At 41.7% G+C, this 20,754-nt stretch overlaps 1 protein-coding gene across 1 annotated transcript in view; it reads right to left on the minus strand.

Moving 5' to 3' along the window:
- The window catches only part of DERA (deoxyribose-phosphate aldolase), a 98,932-nt gene that overhangs the window by 49,023 nt on the left and 29,155 nt on the right, over nt 1-20,754 (minus strand). Inside the window, exons 2-5 of the mRNA XM_084877918.1 lie at nt 20,366-20,463; nt 18,846-18,993; nt 16,562-16,657; nt 13,984-14,118 (exon numbers count right to left, since the gene is read on the minus strand). Of these exons, the coding sequence (XP_084734044.1) occupies nt 13,984-14,118; nt 16,562-16,657; nt 18,846-18,993; nt 20,366-20,463 (477 nt within the window). The remainder of the gene's footprint in view (nt 1-13,983; nt 14,119-16,561; nt 16,658-18,845; nt 18,994-20,365; nt 20,464-20,754) is intronic.

Raw genomic sequence — 20,754 nt, forward strand, 5'->3', positions numbered from 1 at the left:
GTTCCGCCCAGAGTATACCAGCACAATTAAATTAAAAAAAGTCTATCAAATCTGGCCTTTTAAAAATGTGGCCTGAAGGCCCAGAGCCCGGCACACCCATTGCACACAACAGCTACCGCCCTCGCTGACTGCAGGGCTCCACAGCAGCTCCCCACCACGGATTCCAAAAATAACCTCCTGCCCTAGCTGGTATGGCTCAGTGAAGAGAGCGTCAGCCTGCGGACTGAAGGGTCCTGGGTGTGATTCCGGTCAAGGGCACGTACTTCAGTTGCAGGTTCCCTGGCTCTGGTAGGGGTGTGTGCAGGAGGCAACCAATCGATGTGTCTCTCTCACATCAATGTTTCTCCCTGTCTCTCCCTCTCCCTCCCACTCTCTCTAAAAAATCAATGGAAAAATATCCTCAAATCGAGATTAACCTAAGTAAATAAATAAAGAAAGAAAGAAAGAAAAATTGTGGCCTGAACACTGGCTGGTTTGGCTCAGTGGATAGACTGTCCGCCTGTGGACTGAAGGGTCCCAGATTTGATTCCTGGTCAAGGCACATGCTCAGGTTATGGGCTTGATCCACAGTGTGGGATGTGCCGGAGGCAACCAATCAATGATTCTCATCATTGATGTGTCTATCTCTCACTCTCCCTCTCCTTTCCTCTCTGAAATCAATAAAAATATTTTTTTTAAGTGGCCTGAGCACCCTAGCTGGTTTGGCTTCGTGGATAGAGCATTAGCCTGTGGACTGAAAGGTACCAAGTTCGATTCTGGTCAAGGGCACATCCCAGGGTTATGGGCTTGATCCCCAGTAGGCAGAGTGCAGGAGGCAGCTGATCAATGATTTTCTCTCATCATTAATGTTTCTATCCCTCTCTCCCTTTCTCTTTCCCTCTGAAATCAATAAAAAATATTTTTTTAAAGAAGAGTTTATAAAATAAATAAATAAACAAACAAACAAACAAACAAACATGTGGGCTGGGCTACATCAAGTGACTACTTCAACCTGGGCCTTTGAATCCCAGTAAATGATACAAAGAAGACAGAACAGTTAGAGATTTTTATTAGCAATGCAGCATCAGGCATAGCAGGGGATGCCAGAGTCCAGCGGCCACCAGCCAGCAGCATGTGACTGTATTGGCCAGTGGTGGCGGCGGCAGCAGTGGCCCTGGGACCAAGCTCTTTCCGGGGCTCAGTCTGGCTGTATCCTCTGCTCCCCAGTCCTTAATGATCCTACTAGTCTCCCAAGCCTGGTTTTTCAGGCTTCCTACTGCTGCAATGAGTTACTATATATCCTCCTAATAAAGTCTTTTAGCTTAATTTAATCAGAATTGGTTTTTATTTGTTTTCAACTCAGAAGTCAAGCATAACAGATATTTACTGAGAAAGCATGGTAAAGCAGCCCATAGGGGGTGCCCTGGCTGCATGGACTCACAGCCTTGACATAAAATTTGTTGTTTGGTTTGGGCAAGTTACCTAACCTTTGTCTCCTTTTCCTCATCTATAAAATGGGCATAATAGAGGTACGAGCAACTCATGGAGTTATTTCAAGCATCAGACAGGTTACTACATATAAAATGCAAAAGACAGCATCTGTCACATAGTTAACACCAAGGAATGGCGGCCACTTGTTTCCCTGTTGTTGTCAGCGGTAGAGTTGCTATTACTGTGATGGTTGAGTGCTTGTGAGGTTCAGAGCACAGCAGGGCTGATAAAAGCAGAGGACACCATGACCTGTGTATACAACCTCTTTGGGGCACTGGAAGAGCAATCTGGGAAAACACGTTTACTATATCACAGACAATTTTTTTTTTTAAATAAATTTTTATTGTTCATATTATTACAAGTGTTCCTTTCCCCCCCTTCCCACCCCACCCTCTGCCCTTTCCCCACTCCCCATTGTCCTCATCCATAGATGCACAGTTTATGTTCAGTCTCTTCCCACATTCCCCTCTCCTCTTTTCCCCAAGAATCATTAGTTCACTCCCCTTCCATACCTCTGATTCTATTATATTCAACAGTTAATATTGTTCATCAGATTTTTTTTTTAATTTCCTTGGTTTTTAGATTCACTTGTTGATAGTTACGTATTTGTTGTTCATAATTTTTATCTTTATTTACTTTCTCTTCTGAGAGAACCCCCTTCAGCAATTCATATAATTCTGGTTTGGTGGTGATGAACTCCTTTAGCTTTTTTTTATTAGTGAAGCTCTTTATCTGACCTTCGATTCTGAGTGATAACTTTGCTGGGTAGATTATCTTTGGCTGTAGGTTCTTGCTATTCATCACCTTGAATATTTCTTGCCATTCCCATCTGGCCTGCATGGTTTCGGTTGAGAAATCAGCTGACAATCGTATAGGTGCTCCTTTATAGGTAACCACCTGTTTAGCTCTTGCTGCTTTTAATATTCTCTCTTTGTCCTTTGCTCTTGGAATCTTAATTATGATTTGTCTTGGTGTGGTCCTCTTTGGATTCCTCTTATTTGGAGTTCTGTGTGCTTCCTGGACTTGTAAGTCCAATTCTTTCCCCAGGTGGGGGAAGTTTTCTGTCACTATTTCTTTCAGTATGTTTTCGATATCTTGCTCTCTCTCATCTTCTGGGACCCCCATGATTCTGATGTTGGATCGTTTGAAGTTGTCCCAGAGGTTTCTTACATTATCTTTAATTTTCTGGATTCTCTTGCCTTCTACAATAGCTTCTGCAGAGGAGTGTCTTCTGGCTCTTTATGTTCCAAATCTTCGACTTGATTCTTGCGATCTTCTATTCTGTTTTTAGGACTCTGTATAATATTTTTTATTTCAGACAATGTATTCTTTATTTCTTGTTGATCCCTTTTCATATCCTCATAGGTCTCATTTATTTTATCGGCCTTTTCTAGGAAACTCTTGAAAAACCTTATAAGTGTGGTTTTGAACTCTATATCCAGTCGCTTTTTATCCTCCATTTCTTTCGTTTGTGATCTATTTGGTTTAGGCATTTTCGCAGGCAGCTTTCCTGATGGGGCGGGGTTTCAGGGTGGAGCCTACAGCTTTGGCTTCCGTCCGCCCCGCCCTATGCGACTCCTGAGACTCAGGGTCCTTCAGTACTTGTTGCAAGCGCCTCTGAGAGAAAGGTGCCCTCGATTTTCGCCTGCTACCAAACAGTGTAGGCTCTCCCGCAATGGGCCCGAAACTGGGGTTCAGTTCAGTTGGAAGTGGAGTTGGAGATGGCGTTCAGAGCAGTCTGGAGCCCCTGTCTCCTTCCCGCCAGGGCAGTCCTAGGGCACAGCCGGCCATCCCTTCTCTGTGCGCTGTGTGTGCGCCTCTGGGACCTCCTTTCACCACTTCCCCGGGTTCCGCCTTACAGCCCAGCTCCCTCTGGATGAGCCTGAGTCCCCGGGGTCTGGCCTAGAACAGGGGTTCAGAGCAGTTGGGGGCCCAACACAGTCGGAGTGTTTATCTCCTTCCTGCTAGGGAACGCCAGCCAGGCACTCGGCCTCCCTCCTCTCCGGCTCCGTCCTCTCAGTGCGCGCCGCGTGTCTCCGTACCTTGGGCTTTTACAGCTCCTCCGCGCCTCCTTCTGGTTTTCTCCTTGCTTCTAATTGTAGAATTTCCAGTCAGTCGACTTTCCTGTAGTTCTGGGTAATGTCCATTTTATATTTTAGTTGTATTTTATTGAAATTGTTGCGTGCGGCTGCGGCTAGGTGCCTACCCGAGCAGCCATCTTGGATTCTCTCCTCACAGACAATTTTTTTAACACCCCGAGCCCATGCTCCTTTGGATAGCATTTATTAGACAGTTGGGCTACTTACTAGCTTTGTAAACTTGTAGGAATTACTCACTTTTTTCTAAGCCTAATTACTCAGGAGCTGCAGTTTGCTCACATATTTTTGTGAAGATTAAATATAATAATCCAGCCGAAACTGGTTTAGCTCAGTGGATAGAGCGTCGGCCTGCGGACTGAAAGGTCCCATGTTCGATTCCGGTCAAGGGCATGTACCTTGGTTGCGGGCACATCCCCAGTAGGGGGTGTGCAGGAGGCAGCTGATAGATGTTTCTCTCTCATTGATGTTTCTGACTCTATCCCTCTCTCTTCCTCTCTGTGAAAAATCAATAAAATATATTTTTAAAATAATAATAATATAATAATCCATGTGGCTAGAACAGCACCAGGCATATAGAAAGCATTTAATCATTCAGTACTAGTTTTCCGTATTTTTTCCTTATATACATACTTCCAGGAATTTCAAAAACTTAAAAAACAAAATGAAGCAAGCCCTGCCCTAACACGTATGGAAGTATAATTAGAATTTATAGATCTCGCATATAAGAAAAACAGACCACCCCACTCCAGCACAAGCCACAGAAACTAGAAGAAGAATTAGTAGAGGTGTCTACATAGTACTGGGCATCTTAGCATCACAATGATGGACACCTTGGAACCAGAGAGACGATAAACGCAAATCCAATGACTTGCTGGCTGAAATGTAACCCAGTCTACCTCAAACCAGAATGTCCTTTAACATACTCAACTGTCACTTTCCAGATAAACAAGCAAAACAATGCAAAAGCTAATGGAGGCTTCTCTACATTAGCAAGAAAGGACAGCAGATGTAGATTTACATAGCTGCAATTGAGCTATATATGTGGAGAGAATGACAAGTGCAGTGTTAAGTGCAAGAGATCCTCCTTCCAAAATATTCTTCACGCAGAACAGTTATTCAAAAGAATGAAAAGTCCCCTACATTTCAAAACATCTTCCTTTAAACATTCTCAAATTGTTTTCCGTGCATCGAGGGACACTCTTTACCAGTGAAGGTGGGGAATTCTGGAGAACTTGGAAAACAGCCCGAGTACACCAAACCGGGCGAGGGAGACAGCCCACGGGAAAAAGAGATTGTTATATACAAGGAAATTGATCAAATAAGTCAATACACTGAGAATAACTGGAGCAAGATTTCTCACTGACAAGAAAGAGGGACATAAATATAGAACGGGAGAAGCGAAAATAAAATATGTGATCCTGGCTTATAGTAAAAGTTGTCCATGTGAAGGCATGGGTTCTGGAATAGATAGTAGATGATGATGATAGATAGATGATAGGTAGGTAGGTAGGTAGGTAGATAGATAGATAGATAGATAGATAGATAGATAGATGTGTTTATATGGGTGCATTGTGTATATGTGAATATTCACAAATTTCCTAAAACTGTCCTCTGAGAAGGCCTGGAAACATAACATCCCTATACCACCTTCCATTGCATGGTCATAAATAATTTATTCAACCATTTTTCTATTACTGGCTATTTAAGGTTTCAGATCTTTTGCTCTTATAAACAATATTTTACTACTGTAAATATCCTTACCATTAAATCTATATATATATATATATATATCATGACCTTATTCCCTAGAGTACTTATTAACTTTTCTGCTCACATATTCACATAATACATATTCATTGTTAAAATCTCAAACATTACAAAAACTGAAAATTCCCCCATTAAAAACAAAGGAAGAAAAAAACAATTCTCGCACGTACCAGAAAAATAATAATTTGGAAGGCTATTATAAAAGATGACTGACAAACGAAAATGGAATTCAAACACCACGGCTGCAAATTAGTCAGAATAATGCAAAATTTAACAAAACACAATACGCCAGAGAAGTGGCTGGCATAGTGATGTCACATTAAAAACCTGATAATAAATGTTGTGACTTATAATGAGGTTCTCAGGAGTCGCGAGAGTGGGTGTACTAGAAACCCAGGCTATATTACATTGCAGATGCTTAATCAATACAGTGTCTCAACCAGCAGAAAGGGTTGTCTCCTGTCTGTTCCCCCTCATCCCTCCTGCTACTGCCACACTGATGAGGAGAGATGAAGGACACACCTGACCTTCTGCTCATCCTTCCCAGATTTAAAAAAAAAAAAAAAATAGATGAGGGTGGAGTGCTCACTGACAGGGCTTAGAGAACTCAGCAGCCCTGGGAAAGGTCTAATGCAGGCGCCTGTGGATCCAAGTTCTGGAGTGGGTCATCCTTCCCGCATCTGTCTCAATTTTTTAAAAATTTATTTTAAAGAACAGGGAACTTATACAACTTAATAAAAGGAAGACAAATGATCCAATAAAAAAATGGGCAATGGACCTAAATAGAATCTTTTTGAAAGAAGGCAGAAGGAAAACCAAAAGACATGTGAAAACATGCTCAAAGTCACTAATTACCCAAGAGATGCAAATCAAAACGACAATGCAGTACCATCTCACACATGTAAGAATGGCTATCATCAACAAATCAACAAACAAGTGCTGGCAAGGTTGTGGAGAAAAAGGAACCCTCTGCACTGCTGGTGGGAATGCAGACTGGTGCAGCCACTGTGGAGAACAGTATGGCGTTCCCTCAAAAAACTGAAAATGGAACTCCCATTTGACCCAGTAATAAAAACCACTTCTAGGAATATATCCCAAGAAACTAGAAACACCAATAAGAAAGGATATATGCATCCTTATGTTCATAGCAGCACAATTCACCATACCTAAGATTTGGAAACAGCCTAAATACCCATCAGCAGATGAGTAGATTAGAAAACTATACTACATCTACACAATGGAATACTGCGCTGTCATAAAAAAAGAAGGAATTCTTACCATTTGCAACAGCGTGGATGGACCTGGAGAGCATTATGTTAAGTGAAATAAGCCAGGCAATGGAAGAAAAACACCACATGATATCACTCATTTATGGAAAATAAAGAACATTATAACCTGATGAATAAAAAGATAGATACAGAGGCAGTGAAACACCAAACAGACTGTCAAATTACAGAGGGAAGGCTGGGGAATGTTGGGAGGTGGGGAAAGAGATCAACCAAAGGACTTGTATGCATGCATATAAGCACACCAATGGACACAAGACACCGGGGGTGGGGAGGATGGGATGAGGGCATGCGGCAGGGGTTAGGGGAGTCTGGGGAAAGGTCAACTGGGGGGGGGGGATAGAGATATATGTCCTACTATATGTAATACTTTAAATAATAAAAAAAAGAAAAATATTTGAGAGAGGAAGAGAGAGAGAGAAGGAGAGAGAGAGAGAGAGAGAGAGAGAGAGAGAGAGAGAGAGAGAGAGAAATATCAGTTTGTTGTTCCATTTATTATACACCCACTGGTTGCTTCTTGTAATGTGCCCTGCCTGGGGATCGAACCCGCAACACTGGCATACTGAGATGACACTCTAACCAACTGAACTACTGGTCAGGGCCATCCAGCACCTGTTTTAAAGAGCATCCAAAATAGGTGGAAATTGACTCTACCTTCAGCTCCCTGGGTCAGCAGTAACTTGCATTTATAGCATTTTATTTTCTCTATTTAAAATTACCTGTTCCTCTCCAGCTCCCACCTTAAAGGAAAATATATTCTTAATCTTCAGGCTGCTGACAGTGAGTTAAGTTTTCTGGAAAAGCACTGTTCCAGACATAGAAGACTATGTTAGTAGTTTTTTTCTGTTAGTAAAGCTTTCCTGTACAGAAATTACGATCTAAGGAAGAACCTCAGTGTTTAAAGACTGTGTTTCCCATCTAAAAGTCGTAAACTGGATTTCCTTTTATAGTTCGTGCTATTCAAAGGCACTTAAAAAATAATTGTTAATGAACATATCTAAGCAATTATTTTTTGAGTACCGGAAAGATGTTCAATGCTGTACAAGAATGGCCTGAAAATCACTCTTATGATAATTATATGTACAGTAAAACACCTAATATAAATTGTACAGCAACCTTTTAAACTAAAAAAGTCACAAAATGTTCAAAAACAGTTTTCTGCCACCAAGGCCTCTAATTAATCTTGTCTGAGTGAAACAGAGATGAGCTCAAACACCAGGCAATGAAACAACCTACAAGAAATAAAACACACATTTTGGTCAATAGTATTTGAAGTTCTGAGCATCAAAACAAACACCATAAAAGCACACAGCTGCCAGAAGTATCTCTAGCATTTTCTGTTACAAACAACTCCCAAAACTGAGCAAGCACAGATTACAGCTGATGTGATTCTTCCCGAGAAAGTGTCTAGCGATGTGGAGATGGCTTTTCTCGTTGATATTATGATTAACAGCTCTACAAAACAAAGACAAACACCAATTTCTCTTAAGGGATGCTCTTTCTACCATCCCTCTTGTGTAAAAATAAGTGAACACAAAAAATAAATCGGTGCCCAGATTCAAGATCTTCAGGATCCACTAGGGTCTGACACAATGACGGACACGGTAGCGTTGGCCCGAATGTTTCATTCTCTCACCCTAAAACTCTTGACAGCCAGGAGGCGGGTAGTCCACAGACAAGTTCAGAAGAGCGACTCGGGGCTGCGGAACTGAGGGGGTGAAAGGCACACGAGGCTCCAGTTGCTACACTGAGCATACAGTTCTGGGGAAATGTCACAGACCAGGCCCCTTTTGGGTCATTTCTGTCTGTGTTCCTGGGCCAAATGGGTTTCCGAACACGAGGAAAGACAGCTCCAGGTCCGGGGCTCAAGGAACTAGAAGGCTGTTGGGCGAGGCCGAATCTGACAGCATTTCTGTCCCTGGTAATTTAGTAGGTACGGATGTGCAGCAGAGAGAGGTCATAAAGAGGTAAAAAATGAACACCTCTGTATATTTACAGAGCATGGAATACACCTAATTTTCAAAACCTGCTTGGCAAGATTTGAGATGAAGAATCCCTTCTGGGATTCATCAAAGAATGGTTTAAGGATGCACCTTAGATGTCAACTTCAATATTGTCGTTAAAAAACACAGTACTGCAGGGGCTTTTCATGGGAATGATAGCCACAGACAATAAAAACGCCAAATATAAACTCACAGGCCATTGATGCTCTCAAGGGCTGTGGAGATCCTTAAGTCTTATCCCCCCACACTGGTAGCTTATTGAAATGGAGGAAAGACAAGTGTTTGCCCAAAGTCTAAGGGTAAGTTAACAAAATTACAGAGACTGAAGCCCAAGCCCTTAGAGTTCCACCGCAGTGACTCCATGCCTATGCATGTTCACACACTCTCCTCAGCAGGAGGGAGAGGGGGAAAGTGGAGGAATGCAGCTGGACAGGAGGGAGTCGTCTGGGCGGAGCAACGGGATGATCAACTCACACACATTATCTCATTGAATCCCTATTACGGCCCTGTGACGTAGAAGCCATTATTGCCGCTTTACAAAAGGAACAGAAGGCACAGAGAAGGAACTTGCCCAAGAGAAAAGAGCTACTCATGGTAGTGCCTAGACTGCAACCAAGGTCTGTCTAATGCAAAGCCTCGGCTCTCAGTTCTTCTGTCTCCCACCTTCCCTTTCTGCTCCGCAGGAAACGCGTTCTGGGTCTGGCTGAGTCCCATGATGCCTGGCCTTCCTGGCTGGCTGGCTGGGTGCCCTCACCTCTACTACAGGCTGGCACAGCCCTCCCCCCCACCCCAACCACAAGCTGGCGTGGGGGGCGGGGGGATGCACAAGATTCTGTGAGGAGAGGTGCTGGGGCAAGTCATCTGAAAATCTGTCAGTCATAAGGACACAGAGAACAGACTGATGGCTGCCCAAGGGAAGGAGGATGGAGGGCTGGGTGAAAAAGGTGAAGGGATTAAGAACTAGAAATTGGCAGTTTAAAATAGTTCTGGGGATATAAAGTACAGCATAGGGAATATAGTCAATGATCTATGATATAAAAGGCCTGTGGGCCTGACGCTGTAATGACCACAGACAAGTGCGGGTGGGTGTGCTGGGCCTCTTAGTATTGTAATGACTATGTATGGTGCCAGGTGGGTACTAGAAATATCACACCGTAAACTAATACAAAATAACAGTGAATGTAAACTGTAATTGAAAAATAAAATTGAAAGTTCTAAAAAAAAAAAAAAAAAACAATGTCTGCCAGGTAATTCGGAGGACCAGCAATACAACCCACACCCTCGGCAGTTAAAATAACTGCCCCAAGCGATGCCAGGTGGTGTACCTCTCTGTGCCCAGACAGAAAGGGTCGAGGGAAGCATTGGCAGGGAAGGACAGTGCCATAGGAGCGAAGCAGGATGTGATAGCAAAAAGTTTAACAGCAAAGGGCCAGACAAAGCAACACCACCAATAATGTTTAAATGTAAAGACCTATGAAGTCAGAAAGCACAGCCATCTGGCCCGTGAGCTGTGGAGCAAGTCCTCTCAGACATCTCTGCCCCCGAGAGAATCATTGTGCTCCAGTATAACTCAGCCATGGCCACGACGGTGCTGAAATAAAACTGTGTTTAATAGAAAGTGTTTAAGTTGGAGAGATGTACTTTCTCCCCCCCCCCCCCCCCCCCTAAAATGTCTAGATTCTCTGCTTGGATCAAGATTCACCGATTTCCGAATGTCTGCTCATGTGAAAAGGATGGACGAAAAGCAACAGAGTTTCATGGGGAAACGGAACATGAGTTCAGGAGTCAGGCAAGACTCAGGCTCTGACACTGTGGAGGTATGGAAGTCTTCGGCAGAGGGAATGTGGCGTAAGTCAGCGAAGAGAGGAGAGTGTGTGTGCAGCAGCGGCGGAGGGAAGTCGCAGAGCTGGCTAGGCTTCTAGAACCCAGGACCACCGACTCTCAGGGATGCCAGAGGAGGCAGAGAAGCTTGTCAACAAGATGCAGGAGAAATCAGAATCATGGAGGAAAACCTGAAAGACGTACAGTCACCAAAACCATGGCAACAGAGTATTTCCAGCATGTGTCACATGATGAAGAACAGTAAAGCTAAGTAGAAGGAAGAGGATCCCCTGGACACAGTGAAATGAGAGGGCATCAGTATCTAGAACAGATTCAAGAGGAACAACTACATCTGAATCAAGAATTTTAGCCATCAGGGGGAGAACAGGAAGGGAAATTTAGCAGGGGACAAAGTAGGAAGCTGGCACGTGGGGTTGTCAATGAATAAGAAAAGCTTGCATATGTCTGATGCTAATGAGAATGAGCAAGTAAAGGGAGGCTAAAGAAACAGGAGTGGGGGGAAAGGGCCAATAAACTGAGTAAGGCCTCTGAAAATGTGGAAGAAAATGAAAGCCCCATCATAGCAGAGGGATTGGATGGAGAGGAAGTACAAAGGGAAGCAGATCTGATGCCAGGACCTGAGGGAGTTCCTGTCTAATGCTTTCTTTCTTCTCTGAGAAGTAGCAGGTAGGTCGTCTGCTAAGAGTGAAGGAGCCTCCAGGTGGGCAGAAGAGTAAAAAGTCTGAGAACAGTAGAGATTTTAAATCATCACCATGGAGAATCCAAGAAGAGAAAGATGAGACCCCTCCAGTCTCCTCTTTGAATTCATATCCTAAACTGGGGACCCCTGTGACCATAGGAATGGTTGAGATGCACTCTGAATGCCAGATTTTTAAAAATGGGATTCTTGCCAAAACCAGTTTGGCTCAATAGATACAGCGTCGGTCTGCAGACTGAAAGGTCCCAGGTTCGATTCCGGTCAAGGGCATGTACCTTGGTTGCGGGCACATCCCCAGTGGGGGGTGTGCAGGATGTAGCTGGCCGATGAGTCTCTCTCATCGACATTTCTGACTCTCTCTCTCTCTCTCTCTCTTCCTCTCTGTAAAATATCAATAAAATATATTTAAAATAAAATAAAGTAAAAAAATAAAATAAAAATGGGATTCTTTCTTTCTTTAACCAGGTCCTACATACCCTCAGTACACAGAGAAGGATCCAGATTTGAATGTGTAATAGCCTGACAGACATTTCCATCAACAAATTTCAAGAAATCAATTTTAGACTCATATTTTAATAGAAGGCCAATATTAAAACCTAACACTGAAAATACACAATATGTAATCAAATTGAGAACTGAAAGACAAAAACTGCAGTGGAAAAAGTCCTAAGTCATTGCTGATTTCTATTTAGAATTACATTTCTAATATTAAATGTTACTTTTCCATTTGTTTTGGGTCAAGAGGTTATTAACACCATAAAAAAGGGTTAATAGGAAAATATGGTCTATGACAAAAATGTGTTATTGTATTTTGCATGAATGCCTGTTATTGGGAAATTACCAGTTCTTAAAAACAACCATTCCTAACCCATTAAGAGACTGCCAATTACATCAAAACCCATCTCCTTCTGTATTTTATTTTCCAATTAATAATATTCTAGAGACAAAAGCACAGGTTACAATATAAACTATACTTCTATATCTACAACTATTTTTTTTAAACTTAAAAAAAAACTTTTATTAATTAACAGGTATTACAGCCACAAAATAAAGATAATGCAATAAAAACAATAATATGTAAACAAGAAAAACATCATAAAATTACAAATATAAAAGTAGAGGTAATTTTTTAATCAATAAAATAATTGAAAGGTGAAGTTTGATAAAAATCTTCCAGAAATTAGTACAGAAATCTAACGATGAAAATCTAAAAAGTAGAGGATCCACACCATTATAAAATGCCTCAATACAAAGGACAGAGAAAAATCCTAAAAACATCCAGAGAAAAACATAAGGAATCACAATGGTGGTGGATTTCTTAAAAGTTACACTGGAAGCTGAAAGACACTGGAGAAATGACTTCAAGATTTCAAAGAAAATCAAACCTAGACTCACAACACCTGGACACACTTTCATGCCCACGTGACACCAGAACAGAGGTATTGCCAGGTGTGTGAAGTACAGTAGACATTACTTACACCGATATTCATTTTTCCTTTCCTTCCTACCTTGTTTCCCCGAAAGTAAGACACTGTCTTATATTAATTTTTTCTCCCAAAGTTGCGCTAGGTCTTATTTTCAGGGGATGTCTTATCTTTCCATGCACTAGGTCTTATTTTCGAGGAAACACGGTAGTACCCAGAAGACAACACTTTCCCAATTTCTCAAAGTTAGGTGAGGCCATGCAGAAGTGGCATGTGCCATTCCTGCCGAAGCATTAAAGAGAGGTGTGAGTGCCATGTGTTCTGAAGAGGCCTCGTGTTGAGATGGTAGAGCCACAAGATAGAAGCAGTTTGGATCACTGAGAGGCCACAGGAAAGACAGGAGAGGCCCTGGAGAGGTAAAACCTATTTCTTTACTATCTATAATAATAAAAGTGTAATATGCTAATTAGACCAGACGTCCTTCCAGACAACCTTCTGGATGAAGCCGGGGCTGCGAGAGAAGCCCGGTCCCGGGTGCCAGAGGGAAGCCATTGCTAGCAGCCAGGGGTAGGAAGGTCTACTCTTGCACAAATTTCATGCATCGGGCCTCTAGTCTAATTATAAAAGATAATAGTGTATTACTGGAATAGGCAACATCCTATTGTAATCAGAGTGAAAGTAAATCATGAATCTCAAAGGTGAATATGAAATTATATTCATAGGAGCTATGTCAAGAACAGAAGTAAATACAGACTTAGCAGACGTTAATAATTTCACATCCTAAAAAATCCACAAGGATTAACATATAAAAGGGAAATTTCCTCCATCATATTAAAATACTTTGCATAAAAGACTCGCCTAGAGTGATTATTGCATTGATTAACAAAACAATACAGAACAGGATAAAAGTTAATAATCTAATGCATGGAAATAACTATTCACCTAAACACTCAAAAGGATCTAAAAAGCTCATGCAGGTTGGCAAATTCCAGGATTTATCAGGGGCACAAGGATGAGTGATCTTAGCCATGGCTTCTCCTAGGTCAGTGGTCGGCAAACTCATTAGTCAACAGAGCCAAATATCAAGAGTACAACAATTGAAATTTCTTTTGAGAGCCAAATTTTTTAAACTTAAACTATATAGGTAGGTACAATGTTATTAAATTAATTAGGGTACTCCTAAGCTGGCCTTTGCTAAAAACTCAAGGGGCCTAAGAGCCGCATGTGGCTTGCAAGCCACAGTTTGCTGACCACTGTCCTAGATTCGCCCTCCAATCCAATCACTTGTGATGTGGAGCAATAATTTCCAAAATGTGCTGCCTCTGAACAGATCCCCACCATTTCGTCCACCAGGGAAGAACTGTGTCTCCCTTATAGGTGAGGACATGCACCTACCGTCCCACTGGCCTGTCAGCACCAGGGTCCTGTTAATTACCACATCGATCTCCGTAGCTCCATCTTCCACGGCCAATTTGATCTCTTCTAATCGTGTTTTTAAATGAGTCTGTCCGGCTGGAAAGCCAGTGGCCACTAGTAGAGAGTGGAAAGAAGAAAGGAAGGAACGTCATTTGGTCGACAAAGAATTTCAGAGAAAATAAATCAACATATAAAGACCAAAGCATTAATGACACTTTAAGAACTTCATGAATATCCTGATAAGTGAGGTGTGAAAAAGCAGAATGTTATCGCATATCGTATTGGCATTGGCATAAATGAGTCTTCTAGACAAGACTCATTTATATCCTCTTGTCTAGAAGACCTGAAAATCAAGTTGCTTCAGAGATGCTCATGAGGGTACTCCGAACAAATAACAATTTAAAAAATGTCAACATCACACTGGTGCTCATGAAATAGTAGCTGAATCCCTATCTTGATATCAGGACAGTAATTACATGTATGCATCCTACTCAGCTGGTCCTCAATGTGGTTTTTTGAGGTTTTTTTAGATTTTTAAAAATTTTAAAAAATATATATTTTATTGATTTTTTACAGAGAGGGAGAAAGAGGGATAGAGAGTTAGAAACATCGATGAGAGAGAGTCATTGATCAGCTGCCTCTTGCACACCCTCTACTGAGGATGTGCCCAAAACCAAGGTACATGCCCTTGACCAGAATCGAACCTGGGATCTTTTAGTCCACAGGCCGACGCTCTGTCCACTGAGCCAAACCGGTTTCGGCTGTTTTTTATTTACCATTCACATTTTCAGCCATCGTAACCACATTGTAAGGTAGGTTCCTCCCAATGCCTATCTTAAAACAAACCAGCTGAACAGATAGGAATAAAGGAAAGAGAATAAAGAAAAAGCGCCCGATCAGTCCACAAAACTGGGGCAGGGTCAGAGCTGGGAAGGGCAGGGCAAAGTATAAAGAAAATGAAAATACAACTACAGTTTTGAAAAAGGGTTAAACATTTTGACATATGCATCATTAATTCCATTCTGATGCCTATAGATAATCCCTGGTGTTACCCTGATTTTATTAAATTCCTTGGGTCTGCTCCCTTAGCGGAAAGCACATTTCTCTGTTGTACAGAGGGAAAGCTGAACTGACTGAGAAATTAACATCAGTAAAGGTGTAGCTGCCAAATACTTGGAGAATCTTCACAGAGGAGCTATATATAGATATCGTATATAATGTTTCTTTTTATGTATTTTGAATAAAATAAATTAACCATCTTTATAGACACTTTTTTTTAAAGCACCAGAATATTCCTACATCTTTTTTTTAAAAATATGTTTTTATTGATTTCAGAGCGAGAGGAAGAAAGAGGGATAAAGAGATAGAAACATCACTGAGATACACCAATCAGTTGCCTCCTGCACACCTGTTACTGGGGATCGAGCCCTAACTGGGAATTGAACCAATGACCTCCTGGTTCACAGATCAATGCTCAACCACCGAGCCACACCGACCAGGCTCTCCAACATCTTTTAAAAGTAAAATTTAATTTTACATCCATCCATCCATCCATCCATCCACCCATGTAAAAGAGGCAGTTGCTTCAGAGATATCTGAAGAGCATCTACCCACACACACACTATATTGAAGCTTTTAAAAAGATTTTTCTTAAACTTATACCAAGTCCTAAGTGTCTATCACAAGTCAGTAACTCTTGAACATGCCCTCTTTTCTTTATCTTCCAGCTTTGGGGTGTCCCTCATCATCTCCCACAGGGACAGGGAGAATCTCCCTAAATCCAGCTCACCCCTTCTCATCTGCCCGTTACCATGCCCTAACTCAGGACATCATGAAGCGGATCGTGGTCTGTGCCTCTGCTTAAAACTTTTCGGTACCTTCCCCATCACCAGAACACAGCCCAAATGGCACAGCCTGGCATGGTCTCCCGTAAGATCTCCAGCTTCGACTCCCACCACCCCTACTTTGTCCCACCTTAGGATTCAACAAGTGCAAACCACGTGCAGTTCTCGGAACATGCTTCTGCCTTCACCCACATGGTCTTCTGTCTAAATGCCATTCCCTGTGTTACCAACACTGTGAACTCCCTTACCCTTTCAGACCCAGTGCAGTTACTGTTTGTCTCTATGAAGCAATTCCCTTGCTAAGTGTCACCCACCTCTGCAGAATAAATCAGCCCCCGCTCAGAGTTACAGCTACCTTCTGCATGTCTTGATGATCATATTTTACATTTATATAGCATACTACACATTTGGCATATGATATTTAAAATTTGATTATTCCTCCAAACCAACTAAGTTGCCTTAAGGACAGGGATACAGTTCTATATTTTGGAGAACTGTACAACTCCCTTTGATGAAAGGAATCAGTAATTAGTTAATGTTAATTGCTACTTAGGAAGGCAATGAATAAATACTAAAAGAATAAAAACAACCAATCAAATACATAAAACTGGTTAAAGTCATAGTGTACAACTTATATGTAATGCCCCAACCTGTCTGAGTTGAAGAGCTGGAAACATGTGGAAAGACATCCACAAAAGCCACCCCAGTTTTACCTGACGCCACGGGAATATGACAGCCGGCAGCCTGCAGCGCCTTCACCGCATCACACACACGGGCAGGGTAGACGCAAACGGCAGCCGTGGTGATGCCTGTGAAGAAAGAAACCACAGCAGCCTTCTGAAGGTGACGTTCAACATGCTTTTAACTGTTACCTACACCACAATATTGGCAGAAATCAAAGAGAAAGGAAAAAAGAATCCCCCCACGATGCGGCAAAAATTAAAAGGCTTTTATTTTCCACATTCCTTTCCAGTTCTTGACAACATGGACCATTTTCTCATCGTCACAGACATAGAATAAAACAATTGTGATACACTGTTCTTCGAAGTTACATAACACGACTATTTAAAAATTCTTAAATAATAAATATGGTGGCCTTGGGTCAATAAAAATATCTTATTTCATGTAATTAACAAAATCCAGATTTGTCCAGCATTCAGAAAGTGGATGAAGAAAAATAGAAGTGAACCTTACAGGGTAGTAGGGCAGAATGACATCTAATTAATACTACCCCCTCTTTTATAAGAAATAATCTATATATATAAAAGCCCAGCGACCAGAACGGCGGAACAACCAGAACAACTGCAATGATCGGTGGCTATGACGTGCACTGCAGCAGCCAACCAGCTTGATCCAGGCCCTGATCAGCCTCCACCCCCGGCTGGCCTGGCCCCCAATCAGCCCCTCCCATCCCAATTGGGGTTGGGGCCAGCCAGCCAACCACCCGCAGCCCCTCCCCTCTGCTGGCCCAGCCCGATGGGGGTGGCCAGCCGATCCCACCTGTGCACAAATTTGTGCACTGGGCCTCTACTAAAATATAAATCTGGAACTTCCATTTTGAGGAATTAAGCTCTTACAAAAATGCAAATTAAATTAGACACTGTAAAATAAAACAATAACAAAAAGGATACAGGGTTGTTACATTTTATAGCCCCTTTCCCCCAAAGCTGTTACTATTAAGTGTTACTACTAGGTGCTGTTTTTATTGTCAACTCAAGAAAAACATCATAAATATTTTTCAAAAGTTGTCCAGTTTTTAGGTCTACAACTTATCTACATCTCCAGTTGCACTCATTACAGACACCCTTCATGGAAAGACTGGCTCCTGACACCAGTCCAGTGAACAACAGGGCAGGTCCTCCTATAATAGAAACAGCATTTAGCCATCCAGGTCTTGGTCTCCTCATTTAAATATATTAGAGCCCGGACAGCATGGTTCAGTGGTTGAGCATTGACTTATGAACCAGGAGGTCAATAGTTTGATTCCTAGTCAGTGCACATGCCAGGATTGTGGGCTCAGTCCCCAGTATAGGGCATGCAGGAGGCAGTTGATCAATGATTCTCTCTCATCATTGATGTTTTATCTCTCTCTCTCTCTTTCTCTCTCTCTCTCTCATCCTCTCAGAAATCAATAAAAAAATATATTTTTTTAAAAAAAAAGAAATATTAGAACCCTGACTGGTTTGGCTCAGTGGATAAAGCATCAGCCTGCAGACTGAAGGGCCCCAGGTTTGAGTCCAGTCAAGGGCATGTATCTTGATTGCGGGCACATCCTCAGTAGGAGGTGTGCAGGAGGCAGCTGATTGAGTTTCTCTCTCATCAATGTTTCTAACTCTCTATCCCTCTCCCTTCCTCTCTGTAAAAAAAAATCAATAAAATATTTAATTAAAAAAAGAAAAAGAAGTATTAGAAATAAGGAGTCTGACTCTCAAAGGTGTCTTCCATTTCTAGAATATTAAAATTTGGTACTTATAGCAACTTTCTAAAGTTGTTGTAAGTTCTTTCATGTATACTAAGAGAGTGAATATAACTTTTCTCAAAAGATCGAACCTAACATACAAGCATGTAATATTTCCCATTTGCATTTTATTCTCAAAAGTATTTCATTTGCTCACAGAAAATACTTTATGTATGAGATGTGATTATTAAGTAATGAGACTGGCTTTTTCACATGTGGCTGGGGAATCAGAATCGGTATCTTAAAGTCACTAGATAGAAAATTTCCAAAACTGGAGAAATGAAAAAGAAAAATCAAGAAGTTCTCTACCAGCAACTTGAATCCATGATGGAAAGAACAGACCTCCACGTAAGACTCAGATTCTCTCCCTGCTGTTTTTTAGAGAAGAATCTAATTCGTTTTTGGTGTACACAATTCTATCACTTGGATTTTATTGTTGCTATCATTTTAGCAGCTGAATCTTGTCCTAAATCCTCTGGATTTAGTCATCAGTATTGTAAAAAGGGGAAAAACCAGACAGATTATACACCATGCATTACCTTTATCGTGCATATTTAAAGCTTCCAAGAGATCTTTCCGGATAGGATACTTGGCTTTGTAACACAGCCTTTGAATGTTGGAATATGTGTCATCGCCTGAAAGTGTAGTAAGATCTATAAAGGTAACAGCTTTCAGGAGCCAAGCAGCCTGGTTTGAAGAAAAATAAAAATAACGTTAAAAAAAAATCCATCTCCAACCCAGTTAGTAGAGAATCACTAGACAAACATGAATGCTAAAAGCTGACATCTATATTATCCAAAGCATATCATTCTGCTATAATATAAACACTGCTAAGAGTGACCAACAACCTGAGCATTACATAGAATAAAATAAAAGGGACAAGAGTAGTCTTGCTTTTTTTTCTCCCATAGATATTCCGATTTGAAATCCCTAATAGATCAAGTCTCCCCACATCTAACTTCTCCATCTCATCCACAAGGAGCCCCTCACAGCTACCCCACAGGGGAGAATGTAGGAATAAGAGCATTTCTGATTTACATTTCACCTCCAGCCCTGAGATCTCAGATGAGAAATAAAAAGACTCCATGCCCTAGCTGGTTGCTAAGTGGTTAGGACATCAGCCCTCCAACTAAAGAGTACCGGGTTCAATTCCAGTCAAGGGCATGTACCTCGGCTGCAGGCTTGATCCCAGTAGGGCATGTGCAGGAAGCAACCAATCAATGCGTCTCTCTCACCTCAATATTTCTCTCTCTCTGCTTCTCCTCCTCCCTTCCACTCCCTCTAAAATCAATGAAAAAAATAGCCTTGGGTGAGGATTAACAACAGTAAAAAAAGACTCCCTAACTTATTTGTTTGTTTCAATTCAATCCAATTCCATTTTTAATTAATCTTCATATTTCACAACTCATTCTGACTAGTTTTCTTTTAACTTTTCAATCAGCATATTTCGAAAGATGAACAAAATACGAGATGCCACCCAAAAGTATTCGATCCCAATACTTTGCCTCCCTTGTAACATGGGCTCTCGAATTCTGTTAGTCCTGCGAGGCACAGCACGTCTTTGGTTGGTATCCACGGGAGAATACGCTAAACCACAAGCACTCCACGCAACATCACTTTTCTGAATTTTGAAACATGGTTTATGAAAATTAATACGAAGGAAAACACGATGGTCAAAAGAGGTCACCTGAGGGCCCCGACAGTGGGCACACCAGGTTTGGATGTTACGGGTTTGAAAATTAAAATAGAAGACATCCAAAGAAGGGATGTCTAAGAAACTGGATAAATGTGCTGAGAAAAGATGCCGCAGAATGCACTCATGAATAAAGATGCCTCAACATCATTTGCGGCTTTGCCACTCAAGAGTGATAACAGTTTTAACTTGTTTGGATAAATGGGTTCTCTTTCTCCCACCCATCATCATCCTAGATGAATTATTAAAATAAGTCTCGGACAGCTGCCATCTTTTAAGGTTAGATACATCTTGAGCAAAATTCAATACGACGGCCTTGGGGGGAGGGCGGGGCGCTGGAAAGCACAGGCACCCAAGAGGCCTCACCTGCCACTCCTTCTTCACCGTCCTGCGAGCCTGGATCTGCTGAGCGCGTCTCAGCACCGCCGGTTGGTTCACTTGTATTTTGGAGATCCAGCTGAGGTCTAAAGGGGAACAAAGACAACATTTTAAAACTTAAAAAGTTTTATTAGCCGAAACTGGTTTGGCTCAGTGGATAGAGTGTCAGCCTGCGGACTGAAAGGTCCCAGGTTCGATTCCGGTCAAGGGCATGTACCTTAGTTGCGGGCACATCCCCAGTATGGGGTGTGCAAGAGGCAGCTGATCGATGATTCTCTCTCATCGATGTTTCTATCTATCCCTCTCTCTTCCTCTCTGTAAAAAAAAATCAATAAAATATATATATATTTTTTTAAAATAAAAATAAGTTAAAAAGT

The sequence above is a fragment of the Pipistrellus hanaki genome (assembly GCF_964339955.1).
Source record: "Pipistrellus hanaki genome assembly, chromosome: 3".
NCBI classification, from domain to species: Eukaryota; Metazoa; Chordata; class Mammalia; order Chiroptera; family Vespertilionidae; genus Pipistrellus; species Pipistrellus hanaki.